Source organism: Mustela putorius, unplaced genomic scaffold, assembly GCF_011764305.1.
Source record: "Mustela putorius furo isolate JIRA1106 unplaced genomic scaffold, ASM1176430v1.1 tig00003923_pilon_pilon_pilon, whole genome shotgun sequence".
NCBI classification, from domain to species: domain Eukaryota; kingdom Metazoa; phylum Chordata; class Mammalia; order Carnivora; family Mustelidae; genus Mustela; species Mustela putorius.
In genome coordinates this window covers 10,184,766-10,203,299 of record NW_025422068.1, presented here as the reverse complement: position 1 = coordinate 10,203,299, position 18,534 = coordinate 10,184,766, and the positions used below count along the sequence as shown (strand labels likewise).

Here is an 18,534-nt window from a genome sequence, read left to right as displayed (position 1 = left end):
CAGAGGCTCAGTGCCTTGGAAGATCTGGGGACGGCTTCAGAAAAATGGTGACAAAGACATCGGGTTTTCAAAGGGTTGAACTGAAAAACTGATTTCAACAGTTTGGAGAAACGGAGTATTCTAGACAGAGAAGAGAGTGTGAAAATGCCAGAGATACAAGAGGTGGTCTGTGTGGGGAGCTCTGTGGCTGGGGGTATGGGGAGGGTGTCCCCACAGGCTGGGGGATACAATTGGACAGAGAGCTGTGGCCAGACTCAGGGAAGCTGAGGGGGCCATGTCAAGGACAGGAATGCAGGACAACAGGGCAAGTAGATGGCAACAGTGGTTCCAGGCCCAGGCAGCGGTTACTCAGATCACTCAGGTGAGGAGTGTATGAGCTGCTGGCACCGTCGGGGTGAAAGAGGGGAGGGTGTGAGGTCCTCTCATATTCCTGGAGGGACGGCCAAGCAAAGGCTGTCAGGTTCCCGAGCATAGCTAAGATATGATAGCTGAGACCTCAGAGTGCTATCTGCCTGTGACACCAAAGTGAGCTGACAGGAAGAGAAGCAGCAAAAAGGCCACACAAACTACCCCAAGTCTCTCCTTAACTGGAAAATAAGAGGGTCCCTTTTTGAAGGCACATCACAGCAGAAACAAAGAACTTTCTTAAGAATTACAGAACCCATTTCCTGTTGATTAGCTATCCTCCAGCCAGAAATAATTTTACTTCAAAAGACGGCATGGCCAGAGTGCCCGCCAAAGTGGTCTGCCCCTGCGACCCTTTCCCCCTGACCCTGGGCCTGCAGGCTCCACTGGCACACTGATGTTTACACAAGCCAGCTGATCTAGTTAGCCCCTAGTAGGAAGCCATGCAGACAGCAAGAGCCACCCACTGCGTCCTGTGCTGCCTGAGCTGCCTCCGCGGTCCCCTCACCTGGGAACTGTCCAACCTGCTGGGGGAAGGTGCTCTGGGATGGGTCCTGGTACTGGGGAGGCGGGCGTGTCAGGTGCCGCTGAAACTGCTGCTTCTCCTAGAAAATGCCAAGGATGGAAGAACAAAACAACAAGACCCACATAAAACAAAAACAATAGAGTCAGAGCAGAAAAAAGCACACCCCTATGTTTGTTACTCATGGATGTGTTCCTGTGGACACAATGCTTGTGGTTTCATTTGGCGGATTTTTAATAAACTGTGTGAAACAGAACAATGGCACAGATCTAAGGAGCAATGATTTAAAAAAGAAAACAAAAACAACGGTGGTGTATTGGTTTAAAAAAAGTTGGGCGGGGAGCGCCTGGGTCGCTCAGTCGGTTGGGTATCCCACTCTTGGTTTCGGCTCAGGTCATGGTCTCAAGACCGTGAGATGGAGCCCTTTATCAGGCTCGGAGCTGGGCATGGGGCCTGCTTAAGATTATCTCTCTCCCGCTGTCCCTCTCCCAAAGTTGGGAGGGCAGATCAGGCAAATGCGAATCAAAGCCGCAATGCCATACCACTTCACGCCCACCAGGATGGTGAGAACCAAAAAGACAAGTACGGGAAAGTTGAAGAGGACTGGTGCTCTCATGCCACTGTGGGCATGTAAAATGACATGGCCGCTTGGGAGAACAGTCTGGCAGCTCCTTACAGGGCACCAAGTAAGAGCTACCACAGGACCCAGTGATTCTTGGAATACACTCAACAGAGCTGAAAACCTCCAACCATAAGAAGGGGGAACAACCCAAATGTCACCAATCGGTGAATGGATAAATCAAACAGAGCTTATCCACACAAGAGTACTGCTCAGCCACGGGAAGAAGGGAAAAACTGGTGTGAACCACAACACAGGTGGTACTTTTTTTTTTTTTTTTAAGATTTTTATTTATTTATTTGACAGAGAGAGAGATCACTAGTAGGCAGAGAGGCAGGCAGAGACAGAGGGGGAAGCAGGCTCCCTGCTGAGCAGAGAGCCTCATGTGGGGCTTGATCCCAGGACTTTGAGATCATGACCTGAGCCGAAGGCAGAGGCTTAACCCACTGAGCCACCCAGGTGCCCCAGTAGGCAGTAGCTTTTAATGGGCATATGGCTTCTTTTTAGGGGCTGAAAACGGATGAAATCGACTGCGGTGATGGTTGCACTCCTGTGTGAATATAGTGAAAACCACTGAATTGTACATTTTAAATGGGTGGATTCAAGGTCACATGACTTGAGTCCCAATAAAGCTGTTATTTTTAAAAAATGGCAGAACTGAGGCAGAGATGTGGGCTTTAAAGTCATTCTCAATCACCTTTGTCTTCTGGGTAGCTGCTTCTTCTCTTATGACTTTAAAGATGGAATCTGAAATCCTGAGCACTGCTGTCACCTTGGTGTTTGCGCACCAGACTTGGGGACTGAGCAGGTGAACTGCAGGATGTGGGGTGGGTGGGTGGGGCTTGGTGGGCCTGATTCTAGAACTCGAGGGCCGCAGGGACATTTCCATTTCCCTGTGTCATATTCTGGCTCATCACAAACTACGCTTACAACAAAGCTGGATCCCACATTGAACGAGGAGACCAAGGAGCTCACTGCTCTGGCAGCTGCAGACACAGGACATGGATAAACATCCCTAACAAATATAGTTTAAGCCACAGAGTTGCCTTCATGAATCCCCACCAAGTGATATGAAAGCTGCTTCTGACACAAGCTACCACTGCCTGAGAAACGCCACACTCCTGAGAAGGGGTTGAAAAGGGCAGGGGGGGGAGCACCTGGGTGGCTCAGTCGCTCAAAGGGAGTCTGCTTGAGTCTCTCGCTCTAAAATAAATAAATCAATCTTTAAAAAAAAATTTAGGGGCGCCTGGGTGGCTCAGTGGGTTAAAGCCTCTGCCTTCGGCTTGGGTCATGATCCCGGGGTCCTGAGATCGAGCCCCATGTCGGGCTCTCTGCTCAGCGGGGAGCCTGCTTCCTCCTCTCTCTCTGCCTGTTGCTCTGTCTACTTGTGCTCTCTGCCAAATGAATAAATAAATAATCTTAAAATAATAATAATAATAATAAAAGATTTAGAAAAGGCAAAGGACACACAGCAGGCCCATATACACACGCACGCACACACAGCGGGTCTGATGGCCGAGCAGCGACACTGAAGGCAGGTGAAGATGCAGTTGGCAAGGGTCGTCCTCCCCTCTCGCTTTACCTGTTCCGCCAGAAGGTGCTGCTGCCTTTGTAAGAACTGCTGTTGCTGCAGATGTTTTTGCTGCTGCTCCCTCTGTTTCTGCTGGTCCAAAAGCAAGTGATGCTGCTTCATGACTGCCGCCTGCTGCTGGCTACTGAGATAGGGGGCGCTGCTGCGCGTGCTGGCCGAGGATGCAGCAGGCGGCTGGCTCCCCACGCCACCAGCTGGGGCAGCGACAGGGATGCTGGGCGGGTTCTGCTCCTGTGAGCGCAGAGAAGGGGGGTCTCAGGTCGGGGGCACACAGTGGAGTCTATAAGCTTCTGCCCACCGCCCTCTACCCAGTCACTGCAGAGCCAAGGGCACATGTCTTCCAGGGCCAGGTGGAGAGGCAAACACTCGCGTATCCCCACACAGCAAGAAGCAGCGTAACCAGTGGCAAAGACAAGACTTGACATCTAAGCCCGTCTATTCACACGCATGACTCCCGGTCGGCAGCCGGAGCTTCTAAATCCTCACTTTCTGGAATGCGTGAGTATAGATGGGCCCCCAAAGGAGGAACGCTCTGCCGGATGGAGACAAGGTGTTTCAAGCGGGCCAACCTCACATCCCCAGCCATGGGACTGTCCCTGACCTGTCTGAAGCCGTACCACGTGTTTGTTTGTGTAGAGCATTTTCCTGGGACCAGACTGCTGGGCTTCTGTCAGATACGCTCACAAAATACTGAATATCAGCGAGAACTTGAATAAATATTCTCAATTAACACAAAGGGTAGAAGTGAGAGTCCTGTCAGAGGCTCCACAGTATTATCCCGTCATGACTTAGATTTAAAAGGGGAGAAATACGGGCGCCTGGGTGACTCAGTGGGTTAACCCTCTGCCTTTGGTTCAGGTCATGATCTCAGGGTCCTGGGATTGAGCCCCGCATTAGGCCCCCTGCTCAGCAGGAAGCCTGCTCCACCCCCCTCTCCCGCCTGCCTCTCTTCCTACTTGTGATCTCTGTCAAATAAATAAATAAAATCTTGGGAAAAAAAATAAAGAAAAAAAGGGGAAAATTTAACTTGAAAAGAGAAAAAGGGAAAAAGCAATGATCATTTAAAGGATCTCAACTTTCCAGTCCTGATGAGCCTGGACATTTCATTCTTACAAGAGTCTAATCTTCAAGCAGATGCACCGAGGTAATTTGCTCACCAGCCCCCCCACCCCAAGTCTCCAGTCTCAGGCTCCCAGTGCTTTGTGAGGCGCTAAGCACTGGCAGTTGTCACGCTCTTAAGGATGCTCCCAGCATCCTTAAGAGCTTCCTGGCTGGCAGCGGCAGCAGCAGCATCAACATTGACATGCATGCACTCCTGCTGGGAGATGCCCAACCTTCTTCCAGTTTGGGGCAATTAGAAATAACGATGCAATGAATATCCTGTATCTAACTTTCCTATTTTTTTAGGGATTGTTTCTTGCAGGGGTATAATGTGTTGATGCTTACAAACAATTTTATGGCTTAAGAAGAATATCTAATGCCAAATTACTTCCCACCAGCACCAGGCCTATGTATACACCCTCCTCACCAGAGGGACACTGACTTCCCAATTTTTATCATTACCAACACTGGGATTTTAATTTTTAAAATTTCATAAATCCACACCGGAAGCCGCAAGGGTACTGGCCACAGGCTTCCTTATAGTCATGAAGACCCAGAGACAACAGAGTACACCAACATCAGGGCATGCCTCAAAACTGTGGCCACATGACTGGTAACAAGTATCAAGAGAACTACATGTCCGGAGACGAAGGACAGTCTGGGACACGCCGTGGAGGGAGAAAACAAGTGCGCTCCCCTCTGTCCTGGAGGAAGTTGGGGGAACACGCTATCACCATGAGAAGGTTGCCAGGGAAGAGACATCTTCGAACACATTTGACCATGAGGAGAAATGCAAACAGTGATCATGGTAAGACTGGTGCTTGAACTCGAGGTGCTTGAACTTGTCCATTCTCCATCCTTCAGAGCTACGTGACTCTGCCAGGCTGCACAGGGTTTAAATCTTAAGATACTTTGTGAAGATGTGAAAGGTGGTTTAAAATAAAAAAAGGCAAAGCCTCTAAGAAGCACATCAAGTGTGACCGCTACCTGCAGAGCACAGACCACACCTGACTGAATTTACGCTGCATGGCAGGGAGGAGAACTCAATGCCTCCGCCCAGGTGCCTGGTGATGTCTCAAACATATGGATACTTTAAACCAAGTTACACCAGGGAATTCTACCTTATTTTTGCTTATTCAAAATTGAGCCCACTTTGCTCAGCCGATTTTCTCCCTCCAGGGACTCAAAGGCCAAAGGCAGCTGCTCCCTGTCTCCCTCTCGCGGACCGCAGGGGTACACAGTGACAGAGAGGGAAGCTGCGAGCTCACCTGGTTAGGTGGAACCAGTGACCGGAAAGGCATGTTTCCTGGCTTTGGTTTCATCAGAAACAAGGAGTTCTGCTCATTGCTCAGATGAGGCAGCTGCTGGGGAAGGTAAGCCATGACGGCGGTCTTGCTCTGGCCGGACGCAGGGCCGCCTTGCCCGCAGTCGGCTTTGTAATGAGACAGGGGTTTGGTGTTGCCGTAGTCCAGCACCGAGCCCTGGCTAGGCACGGTACTCTGATTCAGGTTACTTGATGGTGGGTGACTCAGCAGGTTCACGTGGCCAGCCTGGAGGTAGGGGCCTCCAGGCCGCGGGGAGCTCTTGTTCACTCCAGGCATCATGAGGAGTTTGGGGCTGGTAAAGTCTTGCTTGTAGCCAGGAGGGCTGGCAGGCTTCTCCAAGGGATAAGGGACGTTCAGGGGGCTGTGGGAGGGTCCTGTCTGCTGCCATGGGGACATCTGGCCTGGGGTTGGTGCGGAGGTGGCCGGCTGTGGGTTTTGGAGCATCTGCTCGCGCTTCTGCTTGGCAGCGATCTGCTGCAGCTGGTGGGCAGAGGACAGCTCCGAGGCCCCTCCCGGGCCCTGGCTGGACAACACCACACCAGAGAGGGCTCTTGGGGCATTCTGGGCCTGCACTGATGCCGGCATCAGGGTGGGACTGGGGTTGTCGGCCCCGGGCTGACTAGAGGCGTGGAACAGAGGTTGAGCGCCCCCCAGGCTGGGTGACTCTGTGCTGCCAGGGCCAGCTGAAGGCCCCATAAAGGTCTGCCCTGCAGACCCAGCCCTCACTTGTGGAGAGCCTAACTGTTCTTGTTCGAAGGCTGCCGGAGAGAATTCTGTCTTAATATTAATGTCCTGTGCCAATGGGGTCTGTGTGGCCGACCCAGATGACTCTGGGTCTTTCTTTTCTTCAAAATCCTCATTAAACAGATCCTTCATGTCTTCATCGGGCACTGACCTGTTCAGCTCCTCGATAAGCTCCTTCCACTCCTGCTCGTTAAGGTTGAGGTCAGGCATGAGGTTGCTCTGAGATATGGAGCCCCCGGCCCCTGCGATCATGCAAGGCAAGTCATCGACGGGCTCTTGCTTTAGCTCTTTATTCAGGCTCAGAGGAAAGGGCTCCCCAGGGTTGCTGCCCCCGTTCAAGTGGAGGCTCGCATCTGCCAGACACTTCTTGCTGAGGGAGTCCAGCCCCAGGGAGTGCTTGCTGCCGGCCTGCAGTGCCTCAGTGCCGGGCTTGTCAGGCTGCCCCAGAGGGGAGGCCGGGGGCAGGCCATTGGAAGCAACGGCTACACCCAGAGGAGCCTCACGCCGGGTCTTCTTGTGTCCAGGAAAGAGGTCTCCATAGCCATTCTGCTGCTCGCCATTCTGAGGAGAGGTGGTGCTATCAAGGTTCCTCTTCACCGTATCGTGGAGATGCTACAAAACACAGACAAGAGGGACTTAAGACACAGCATCATGTAGGAGGCCCCTCCATGCCTGCTGGTGACGTCAGTCTGGGCCCACATCCCATAGCACTCTAATAACTGTGCTTGTCCTGCTCATGCTCCCTCCACTCCCACTTCCCTTCTCCCAGGTCCCTCAGCTGGGCCTGACTCCCAACCACTACCTGCGCTCCGGGAAAGCGAGCCCGCGTCAGCACATGGGTTCCTGGCTTCTGGGGCCCTCTCTTCCCACAGGAAGCAAGCCTGATGCTGCCCATAGTCGTCTAGTCGGAGAGTGTGCCCAAGAATGGAGCCGATGAGAAAGAACCAGAAGATACAGATCCATTCTCCAGGGTGCTACCTAAGTCCGGGTTGTACAGGAGACCATTGCCCCTGGACTTTTCACTTTGTGGAACCAAAGAGTTCCTCCTGTGTTTAAGCTGACTTAACGCGGATTTCTATCGCTTTCCACAGGAAGGAGCCCTGGTTGCTAAGGGCTCCTTCTCAGGCCTCAGTGGGGGCAGTTCACGAGCACCAGGCCACGCTTCCTGCCCTGCGCAGCCTCTGGAGGAGCCATTGCCTGGCCCCATCCCTTCTCCCTAGGCAGGGCTGCTCCCATGTGCCCACCCTCCTCCCTGCGGCAGGCCAAGCAGCTTCCAATCCCCTGTGCCTAGTCATGAGCCCCAACAAACCCCACTTCTTATCAGAAGCATTCCTCTGAGCACAGCCAGTCTGCCTTACACCGCTGTCCTTGCTTCCCCCTCTTCTCCTCAGAGGGTTTGTTCAGCTAACCTTCCTAACTGTCCGCCTTGTGCAGGGGAGCAAGGGCTATGTGCAGATCAAGACAAAAGTGGTGGTTGCAGTGGAATTCATGTACCACAGGACCCAAGCAGACACGGCTACAGAAGAAGACAGAGGCCCCCCAGAAAACAGCTGAGCAATTGTGCCCTGAGACGGGGCTCCAGATGCAGGGGTTTCGTGAAGAGAACGCTACAATGAGTGGGGAGGAGAGAAGGTGGTATCGTTCCACTCCTTCCTCAGCCTCGTTTTCAGCTCCCGGGACAGGACTCCTCCAAGTGGAGGTGCCTACACTTAGCTCTTAACAGGGTGCTGCTCCTTTCCAGGCTTACTTTGGTTACATTTTTGTCCTTCACCCTTCCTCCCACTGACCCTAAGCATCCACACCTCGCTATTTACATAGTTCCGAATGGTAGCTTTCATTGTATCTTTAAATAGCCACCAGAGGAGTGGTAGCACCTAGAACTCCAGACCGCTGTCCTCCGGCTATAGAGAAGGGCTAACAGACCCAGCACAGCAGCCTGAGGAGCCTGCGTGCGTGAGCACTCTGACCCGGACTACTGCCTAGATACAAATGTGCAACGAGTAAGGAAACAAGGAGGGCAATTTTCTCAATCTGGAGTTCCAATTCCATTGCTCCCTTGCCTTTGTTTATCCCCACTTCAAGACTTTCCACTTTCTTTCCTGTTAAAGCCCACTGCACAGGGCTCTATAAATCCTGGCTGAGTCTGTATTTCTCTAAATCCGTGTCTGGGTACCTAAGTTAGCTCCTAAACACTTAGGGATACTCAATAGGTGGAACAGTAGGGCAGAGGTGTAAGCTGATCCTAGGACCCTACAAGAAGACAGTGGCCTTCCTTTCATGTGGGTTCTTCTGCCTCCTGCTGCCACCTAGGGGCGGGAGCGGGGAAGGGACCCATGCTCTTAACCTGGACCTTTCTAAGATCTACTGTTGGGAAGTTTCCTTTGGGGAAGTCAATTCATAGCCATTTAATCCGTCACAAGGAAATAAAAAAGAGTTCATTATCCTTGGATTTTTAATCTTTCTATTATTTCTTTTTGGAAAATCATTTGTTCCTCACTGTCAGCTTGGGGCCATCTGTGAACCTGGGAGCTCAGTTTTCCACTCTCCTAAGGGGGAAGATGGAAATCTAGAAGGTCAGGACACTTGATGAGTCAGCTGGTTGTCCCAGATTAAAAACAGAATCTTTCTTTGCCTGAACAATTATAAAAGCCACCACTCCCTCTTTCAATATCTGCATGCAAACAGCTGCAGACAAGTTCCAAAGGAACGACTCAATTTTGCAATCCCATTACTTTTGGCCAAAGGAAACAGTCATTTTCTCAACTGCTCACAAAGTGTACCTGGGATGATGTAGGCAGGGATGAGGAGTGTGGAATGTGTTGGCCCTGGCAGATTTTTCCATCTGGAGCATTTGCAGGAATGCCTGATATGTGCAGGCCCCGGCAGAGGAAGACGAAGATGGGTAAACCATGGAGACTAACCTCCAGGATTTTACAAGAGTGGGCAGACACCCTGAACGGATTATAAATTATATAAGAATAAACAGTGTAAGAGACATAAGGCATCCAAAACTGGCTGCCATGGATAAACACACGGGCTTGCTCTCAGCAGATCTGGTACTTGTGGGTGCTCAGTGCAGAGGCTCCTGTCCTAACCATCAGGGTTCCAGGAGGATCTGGTCCTGGACAACATGATCTGGTGTTCATTTCCTTTGCAAGGGGGTTTTGTTAAAGGGTACCAAGCGCCTGATGCTAAGCTGGAGGCCCTGCATGCTCACCAAGTCTTCCACCAAAGGACTCTGCAGGCCTCTGCCACCCACCACTGAAGTTCCAGTGCACTTTCTGGTCAGACTAACCACAGGCTAACACCTGTACTCTTGCACTGAGCTAACAAACACGTGTGGCTGCTTAAGACAGGGGTGGCTCTCTCCTCCATATTCCTTACGTGGGCAGTTACCTGGGGGCAGCACCAGTGCTTTCTGCTCCTTCTCAGGTCCTCTTTTCCTCAGTCATCCTCCTATCAGCCAAACACCACACCCCCACCCCCACCTGGAGAGTCAGTACCCTGACCCACTGCAGTATGGGTTCCATCCTCTGGGGATGCTGGGTGGGGATGAGTCGAAGGGAGACTTTAGGGCTGTGTTCCCTGAGGCCAGCAAAGACCTTGGTGCTGTTAAATGCAGCCCACAATTTCAGTCTTTCCCTCCATCATCTGCCTCTTAATAATTCCCTGCATATTTTTAAAGATTTTATTTATTTATTTGACAGAGATCACAAGTAGGCAGAGAGGCAGACAGAGAGAGAGGGGGAAAGCAGGCTCCCTGCCGAGCAGAAAGCCCGATGCGGGGCTCGATCCCAGGACCCTGGGACCATGACCTGAGCCGAAGGCAGACGCTTTAACCCACTGAGCCACCCAGGCGCCCCTCCCTGCATTTTCAAGTTCTCTCCTATTTCTTTACCACACTATCTTGCTTTCTCTTCTACTTTTCTGGTTGTTTCTTCTAGTCTCCTTTGAGATAGGTCTCCCCTTCAAATGAGTATGGGAGTCCTCTTTTTTTTTAATTTTTAAAAAAGATTTGATTCTTTTGAGAGAGTATGCATGAGAGTGTATGAGCAGGGGGGAGGGGCAAGTGGAGAGAGAAAGCCCAAGCAGACGCTTCACTGAGCACAGAGCCCAACAAGGGGCTCACTTCCACGACTCATGAGATCATGACCTGAGCCGAAGCCAAGGATCGGACACCCAAATGAGCCACCCAACTGTCCCCTCTTTTATTCTATACACACTCTGATCTTATCTACTCCCATGGCTTCAAATTCCTAAGACTGAACATCACACTCAGAATAGACCCAACTGCCAGGGATCAAGTGCTGATCTATCAGCCCTCACCCTCTATCCAACCTCCTTTTCCATGCTCCCCACAGTACAGCACACTGAGTCACACCAGCCTTCTTACAGTTCCTCAAATGTGCTGTCTGCCTCAGGGCCTTTGCACTTGTTCTCTTTTCCCAAAACACTTCTTCCCCATCTCCCTAGGAGCATATAATTTGGGCCCCTCATCTCCTAAAAGTCATAGAATGACTATTTTCCATCTCTCCAACCTATCTCCTTGTTAAGTCCCCCATGGAGGCACTCATGTGAATAAGCCGAGCTTCCCCCATTAGAATGAAAAGCAGAGACCCATTACCTAGAACAGTGCCTGGCACTCAATAAGTATTTGTGAATGAATGTGCTCCTACCCACCATGTCGACAGAGCTCCAGACCCCTGCCTGTCCAACCACCCACCTGATGTGCAGGGTGTGCCACAGATAATTCAGACTTAATCTGTCCCAACCTGAAGCAGCCTCTCCCCATGTCCCATTTTCCTTTCTCTGTTCCTGTCCCCAACAGTGTCACTACCATCCACCTAGTCATATAAACCAGAACCAGAGACCAGCTCTAGCCCCTTCTTTTCCACTCCCTGCATCCAATCAACACACTTGTCCTGCTGAGCCCACCTCCTCAGCATTCTTGGATCAATCTACACACTAACTTCTCTTGCTTGAATCATTTCAACCACGTCTACAGCCAGGCTCCTTGCAATCTCAGCCCTCAACTACATTCCACACTACGGTCAGAGTGACTGCATTGAAGGGCAAATCTGATCCTGTCCCTCTCCTCCTGAAAGCTCTTCAATGGCACCTCGTTGCCCTTAGGTCTTGGTCACCCTGAGCTCAGCTCCACAGTCCTCCTGGCTTCGACACTAGTTTTAATTCTCCACAAACTTTCCCACCACACCCATGCTGTACACCAGTGCTACAGCTCCCTGGAGTGCTGCCAAAGTGTAGGCTGAAACATACAAATCCTTGACTTTTAAAGGCAGCAATTCAACTTAATACCATGCTCACTTTTCCTTCTCCCCTATGTTCTTTTTGTACTCTGTATGGATACTCAGGAACCCTGACTGTTGGTGGAAAAGACCATCTCCAGGTAAAGTCGACCTACTTTCAGGCACCATTCAAGATTTCATTGATTTGAGGGACAGTGCGGGAAATCCATGTTGAGTAGCAACCTCGGGAAGGCTTGAGTCTGAGCCAAATGCCACAGAGCCAATCATTACTTCCTCAGTGGCCTTGCTGACTGCTCAGTACCTGCCCCTAGCTATTCCTCATGGTGTCAGAATCTCACGCAACCTTCAAAGGCATGCTGTGAAGAAGGATCACTGGTCCTGCCTTCCAGCAGATGAAAAGTCAGATTGCATGATGCTTCCCAAGGCGGGATGCACTGGGGCTCAAAGGAAGGGAAGGGTCTGCTGCCGAGCCTCCCTCCTGGCAACCCCACCTCCCTTCTGGTCTGACAGGGTCCAGGTCAACTCTGCTGCCACCTGTGAGGCTGAGCGAGGCGTCTGGTATGAAACCCAGGCAGCAGGGAGTGAGTCAGAGCTGCAAGCTGTGAGAGGAGCACCTCCCCTCTGCCAAGCATGAAGAAGCCCATCAAGGTGCTGTGACCAGAAAAACGGGCCATGCAGTGAGGAAATCACACATACACACTAAAGAAAAGGAAAGATATCACAGAACTAAATATAACCTGCTTCTAAAGATTCCCACTTTTTTTTTTTTTTAAGATTTTATTTATTTATTTGACAGAGACAGAAACACAGCAAAAGAGGGAATACAAGCAGGGGGAGTGGGAGAGGAAGAAGCAGGCTTCCCGCTGAGCAGGAAGCCAGATGCAGGGCTTGATCCAGGATGCCAGGATCACGACTTGAGCTGAAGGCAGACACTCAGTGACTGAGACACCAGGCACCCCAAGATTTCCATTTTTTCTTAAAGGTTTCTTTTTATTTATTTGAGAGAGAGAGAGAGAGATCACAAGTAGGCAGAGGGGGGAGTGGGAAGCAGGCTTCCTGCTGAGCAGAGGGCCCGATGCAGGGGCTCGATCCCAAGACACTGAGATCATGACCTAAGCCGAAGGCAGAGGCTTAACCCACTAAGCCACCCAGGTACCCCGAAGATTCCCACTTTTAAAATATTATTTGTCTTCATAGTTTGAAATCACCAGCAATTTTGAAGGATGGTAAATACTACAGAGATCAGTAAACACTACTCTTTCCCACTGAATCCACCTAGAAGAACATGCTGAAAATGGAAAGTTCCGAGAAATGCATTTTCCAGAAAACTTTATACTCTGGGGTCCAGACATTTTTGCCATAATTTCTTTAGTGTTTTATTTTTAACGAATTATAGGTTCCTGTATCAACTATACTCAAATTTAAAAAATTTAAAAAAGTACTGAGGTTCACAGGACATTGGAAAGAGAGTACAGAGAGGTCCTATGTATCCTTCCACCACTTTTCCCAGAGGTATCCCCATGCACTGCTCATTCACAAGATCCTACTATTTGCCAGACACTGCCCTACACAAGCTGAGCACAAAATAACTGTAAATTCTGATAAGCACTTGGTTTTTACTGTATTCTAGGCAGGGCACTGGGTCCTGGGATAAAAAAGACAAATAAGGCATGGTTCCTGCTCCCACTAGCTGGGATGAGATGGTGGAGCGATGGAGGCAGGACAGAGTATTACGGGTGGAAGGAGAGGGGGGCACCCGAGTTAGGTACTAAAAGAACAAAGAAGTCATCCAGAAGTAGGGGGCAGGCATTCCAGGCTGAGAGGCATACCCAAGGATATGCAAACAAACACTGAGAGTAGGAGTGGACAGAAGGGAGGCAAGCAGAAAAAATGAGTCGTAGTTGAATGTTGCTCAAGTGTAAATGGCACAACAGGAAGTGCTGAAAGTCAGGCTGGGAACGGACACCAATGGCTCTGAAATGTTATTTAATAATGTGAGGTTTCAAAAAATACACAAAATGAGAGAGTACAGTACACTGAACCCTCATGCGCCCCTCACCCAACTTAAACGACTCTTAGTATTTGGCCATTTCGTTGCATTTCCACCTCCCTATTGCCACTCCCCAAATTGGATTATTTAAGAAACAAATCCTGGGCATAATACCATTCAACTCACAAACACTTCAGTATGTATCTCTGAAAAGTAAAAACTCTTAAAAATATACATGGGTGTATGATATCCCAATACCATTATCACACCTAAAAGATTAATAATTATTTTTTTAAAGATTTTATTTACTTATTTGACACAGAGAGAGACAGCGAGAAAGGGAACACAAGCAGGGGGAGTGGGAGAGGGAGAAGCAAGGAGCTTGATGCAGGGCTTGATCCCAGACCCTGGGATCATGACCCAAAGTGAAGGCAGATGCTTAACAACTGAGCCACCCAAGCTCCCCAACTTTAATAATTATTATCACCACCTCAAACACATTAGGATGGCTACGATCCAAAACAAACAAACAAACAAACAAACAAAAAAACCGAAATAACAAGTGTTGGCAAGGACATGGAGAAACTGGAACCCTTGTGCACTGTTGGTAGGAATGAAAATAGTGCGTCTGCTATGGAAAACAGTTTGGTGGTTCCTCAAAAAATAAAAACCCAGATATACCATATTAGTCAGCAATATCATTTCTAAAAGAATTCCATTTCAAAAAGCACTGAAAGCAAGGACTTGAACAGATAATTTGTAGACCGTGTTCATAGCTGCGAAATCACTGTAGCCGAAAGGTAGAAGCAACCCAAGAGTTCACCAGTGGATGAATGAATAAACTCCATACAATGGAATATTATTTAAATGCCTTAAAAAAGAGAGACATTCAGGGGCGCCTGGGTGGCTCAGTGGGTTAAGCCACTGCCTTCGGCTCAGGTCATGATCTCAGGGTCCTGGGATAGAGGCCCGCATCGGGCTCTCTGCTCAGCAGGGAGCCTGCTTCCTCCTCTCTCTCTCTGCCTGCCTCTCTGCCTACTTGTGATCTCTATCAAATAAATAAATAAAATCTTAAAAAAATAAAAAAGAGAGACATTCAGACATGTGCTACCATACAGCATAACCCTGAGGACATTATGTCAGGTGATAAAAACCTGTCACAAAAAGACAAATACTGTAGAATTCCACTTATGCATGGTACCTAGAGTCATCAAATTCAGAGACAGAAAGGACAATGGTGGTGTCTGGGGGCTGTGGGGAGAGGGAAGTAGGCAGCTAATGTTTCTGTTCTGCAAGATGAAAAGAGCTATGGAGACGGATGGTGGTAGTAGTTGCACAAACAACATGAATGTACTTAATACTAGTGTGTATACTTAAAAATGGTTAAGCTGGTAAATTTACACACGCACACACACACACATACACGTGTTGTTGTTTTTTTTTTAAGAGGGAGAGGGAGAGAAATAATCCCAAGCAGCTCCATCCTGAGTGTGGAGCCCAACACGGGGCTCGATGCTACATCCCTCTGAGATCACGACCTGAGCTGAAACCAAGTCAGATACTTAATCAGCTGTGCCATCCAGGCACCCCTTGTTTTATTTTAGTACAATTAAAAAATTTTTTAATTCCTTATTATCATTCTGTAGGCCAGCAGTGTTCAAGTTTCCCTGTCTTAAGATCTTTCCGAGACTAACAAAATAACTCCTTTATTATGGCAAAATTCAAACACACACTAAAATAGGGAGAAAGTAGAATGACCCTCCATGCACTCACTGCCCCAGTGAAACAACGCCCAGCCCATTTTGTCTCATTCATACCCTACCGATGGGCTAACAGCAATCACATCATTTCTCTTTATATAGTTCAGCATGCAACACTAAAATATGAAAGTTCTTCGAAAAATAACCACAAAATCATTAGTGAATGTAAAAAAAAAAAAAAAATCAAATTGTGGCTACAGTTTGGTTTACTCAAGTCAGGATCCAAAACACTGCATCTGGTTGACATGCTGTTAGGACTTCTAGTACAAAACAATTCTTTCTCCCTTTCTTAATTTTGCCACTTATTTGTCAAAGACACTTAGTCCCTTGTCCTGTAGCATTTTCCATTTCCACCGTTGGCTAATTGTACGCCCACCCAAAGGTGTCATTTACAAGTTCTTCTATCCTCTGTATTTCCAGTAAACTGATAGAAGCTTGATCGGATTCAGATTTTTTTTTTTTTACACATAAAAACTTAAATGTGATATAACAGATGAAATCAGACTTGCATTATTATTATTATTATTATTTTTTGAACCTGCATTTTTATAAGTTATGTCTAATGCCTCTGTGGTAAATACACTTTAGGGAGGGAGGACACAGCCAGAGCAATCACCAAGGAGGAGAATACAGAAGTAGTCCGTGAAAGAGATGGGGGCCGGAGAGCGGGCATGAGGAAGAAGAGAGGATTTCAGAGTTGGGAGGCGGAATTCAGCCTGAAGACTGATCTTATATTGGGGTTGAGGAAGAAAGAAGTTTTTCTCTAGTTTGGGCACACAGGTAAGACAGAGAACAAAGGCAAGGCAGGGTTTTGGTGGGGGAAGGTGACAATTTAGTTTTAGCCATGAGGAGAAGACTAGACCATTCAGGTAATGTCCAAGAGGCAGTGAATAACACTGATGAGGAGTCCAGGGGGAAGACTGTCACCAGCAACGTGTGCAGCTGAAACCATGAGCACAGATCCAATCACTCAGAAGAGTGACATAATGAAGATGGAGCACAAGGGAGAATGCTGGGTTAAATACATCCAAAAGGTCCCGAAGGATAAAAGCTGAACATGTCCACTTGGTCAGAACATGTCCAAAAGGTCACTCACTGATGCCACTGTCCAAAGCAGTTCCAGAAGGCTGACTGGAGTAAAAACCCTTGACTTCCAAAGTAACTGGGAAGCAAGTAAAAAGAGTATGAATTGTTCTTTCCCAAGTTTCATTTATTTTTAAAATATTTTATTTATTTATTGACGCAGAGAGAGTCAGAGAGGAACACAAGCAGGGGGAGCAGGAGAGGGAGAAGCGGGCTTCCCACCAAGCAGGGAGCCCGATTTGGGGCTCGATCCTAGGACCCTCGGATCATGACCCGAGTTGGAAGACGGATGCTTGATGACCGAGCCACCCAGGACTCCTCCCCCAAGTTTAATTTTAAAAGGGAGATAGACACAGTAGATTAACCTATTGCTTGGATGGGAATTGGGGGGGAGGCATTGATGGATGACAGCTAGGATTGTGGGGCTTTCTAGGGTGAGGTAATGTTCTAAAATCTGTGTTGATGGTCAGACAATTCTGTGGATAAATGTAAAACCACTGAATTGTATGTGGGAAATGTAAGGCAGATGTGCTAACCACTACACTATGGAACCTATATATGGGAAATGAATTTAAATGGGTGAAAATGTATAGTATGGAAACTGGATCTCAAAAAAAGGTCAAAAAAAGTGAGGAAAGGGCACCTGGGTGGCTCAGCTGGTTGTATCCAACTCTTGATTTCGGTTCAGGTCAGATCTCGGGATCACGAGACCAAGTCCCACATCGGGCTCCGTGATCGGTGGGGAGTCCGCTTGAGATTCTCTCTCTCTCTCCCTCTGCCCCACCCTACCCAGCTCATGCACTCTTTCTCTCTCTCAGGAAATAATCAATCAATCAATCAATCAATCAATAAGTTAATTATTATTTTTTTAAGTGAGGGAGAGAGACCAGGTAGCCAGAGAGGGTCAAAGAAGGGTTATTTTGGAATAATACTTGAGCTCACTTAAAGAACAGCAGATAAGGGGTGACTGGGTGGCTCAGTTGGCTAAGCAGCAGCTGCCTTTGGCTCAGGTCATGATCCCAGGGTCCTGGGATTGAGCCCCACCTTGGGCTCCTTGCTCAGTGGGAAGCCTGCTTCTCCCTCTGCCTGCTCTGCCTGCCACCCGCCCCCCTCACTTGTGTGTGTTCTCTCTCTCTCGATGACAAATAAATAAAATCTTAAAAAAAAAAAGTATAGCAGATAATTATCTATTAGACCAGATCTATAAAATCCTCTGGAACTCTGTGATACTGTGCAATCAGGCATTCACAGATAAATATGAAAAAGATGCACCATGAACAACTGAAAGCATAAACACCAATATCTTTTCCTGCACAAGGTGATCCTGACTTACTGAGGGGCTGTGCTTGAGGCTGTGCACGTAAGGATGATACTCTTCCCTTCCCAAGCTGCGCCCTCCACCTGGGTTCTCTATCCCATTCTCATTCCATCCATCTCCCTGTTTACCAGGTCTCCCCCCGACCAAGCATTTATTTGCAATGCTCAGTACCCCCATCTTTTAGCCCCCATCCTACTCTACATTTAGCTCTGGGTTAAGGGGATAGCTAAACTGGGTTCAGATCCTGCTCTGGTTGCCTAACAGCTGTGTGCTCACATGCAAATTAACAGCATCTCGAGAAGCTCTGGTTCCTCATCTAAAGAGGGGCTGGTGGGGGGTGGTGTGAGGAGGACAGTCACTTCCTGGGGGACCTGTGAGGCACATTCCTACTGCTTAATCAGGCAGCTGATAACATTCTCACCCTTCAGCCAATCCCCTTCCTTCACTTTGGAGCTTCCTCAAAGATGGGTCTCTACTTTGCCATATGTGCCAAGGTGACCTCCTGGATCTTAAATCCAAAGGACACTTTTAAACTATATCTGCTTGACCCTTCTGAGGCACTTGAACTCTCTTCTCTAAACATGTTCCTCCCTTAAGGCCCAAGAGACAGTTCTCTGGACCTGCCTCCAAGGCTCTTTGCAGGCTGCTGCTTCGCATGCTTCCCCTTTCCCCCTTTCCACTGCTGTCTTCTCCCAGGTACCCCATCCACACTCAGGGCCTTGGCCACAGCCCGACAACCTGGCACAGAGTGGTCTCTCAAATACTTACTGAGTGAACATTTCCTGGATCTTCATCTTTTTTTTTTTTT

General features: G+C 48.7%; 1 protein-coding gene across 4 annotated transcripts in view; it reads right to left on the bottom strand.

Annotated features, from left to right (window-relative positions):
* The window catches only part of MAML1 (mastermind like transcriptional coactivator 1), a 47,057-nt gene that overhangs the window by 5,932 nt on the left and 22,591 nt on the right, over positions 1-18,534 (bottom strand). For 3 of the 4 annotated variants that reach the window (XR_006603400.1, XM_045069253.1, XM_004759084.3), the window contains exons 2-4: positions 5,508-6,920; positions 3,130-3,369; positions 914-1,010 (exon numbers count right to left, since the gene is read on the bottom strand). Coding sequence is in view for 3 of the 4 variants with exons in the window: in XM_045069253.1 (XP_044925188.1) it covers positions 914-1,010; positions 3,130-3,369; positions 5,508-6,920 (1,750 nt within the window). In the remaining variant the exon portion in view is untranslated. The remainder of the gene's footprint in view (positions 1-913; positions 1,011-3,129; positions 3,370-5,507; positions 6,921-18,534) is intronic. The other variant, XM_045069252.1, reaches the window with a different exon arrangement.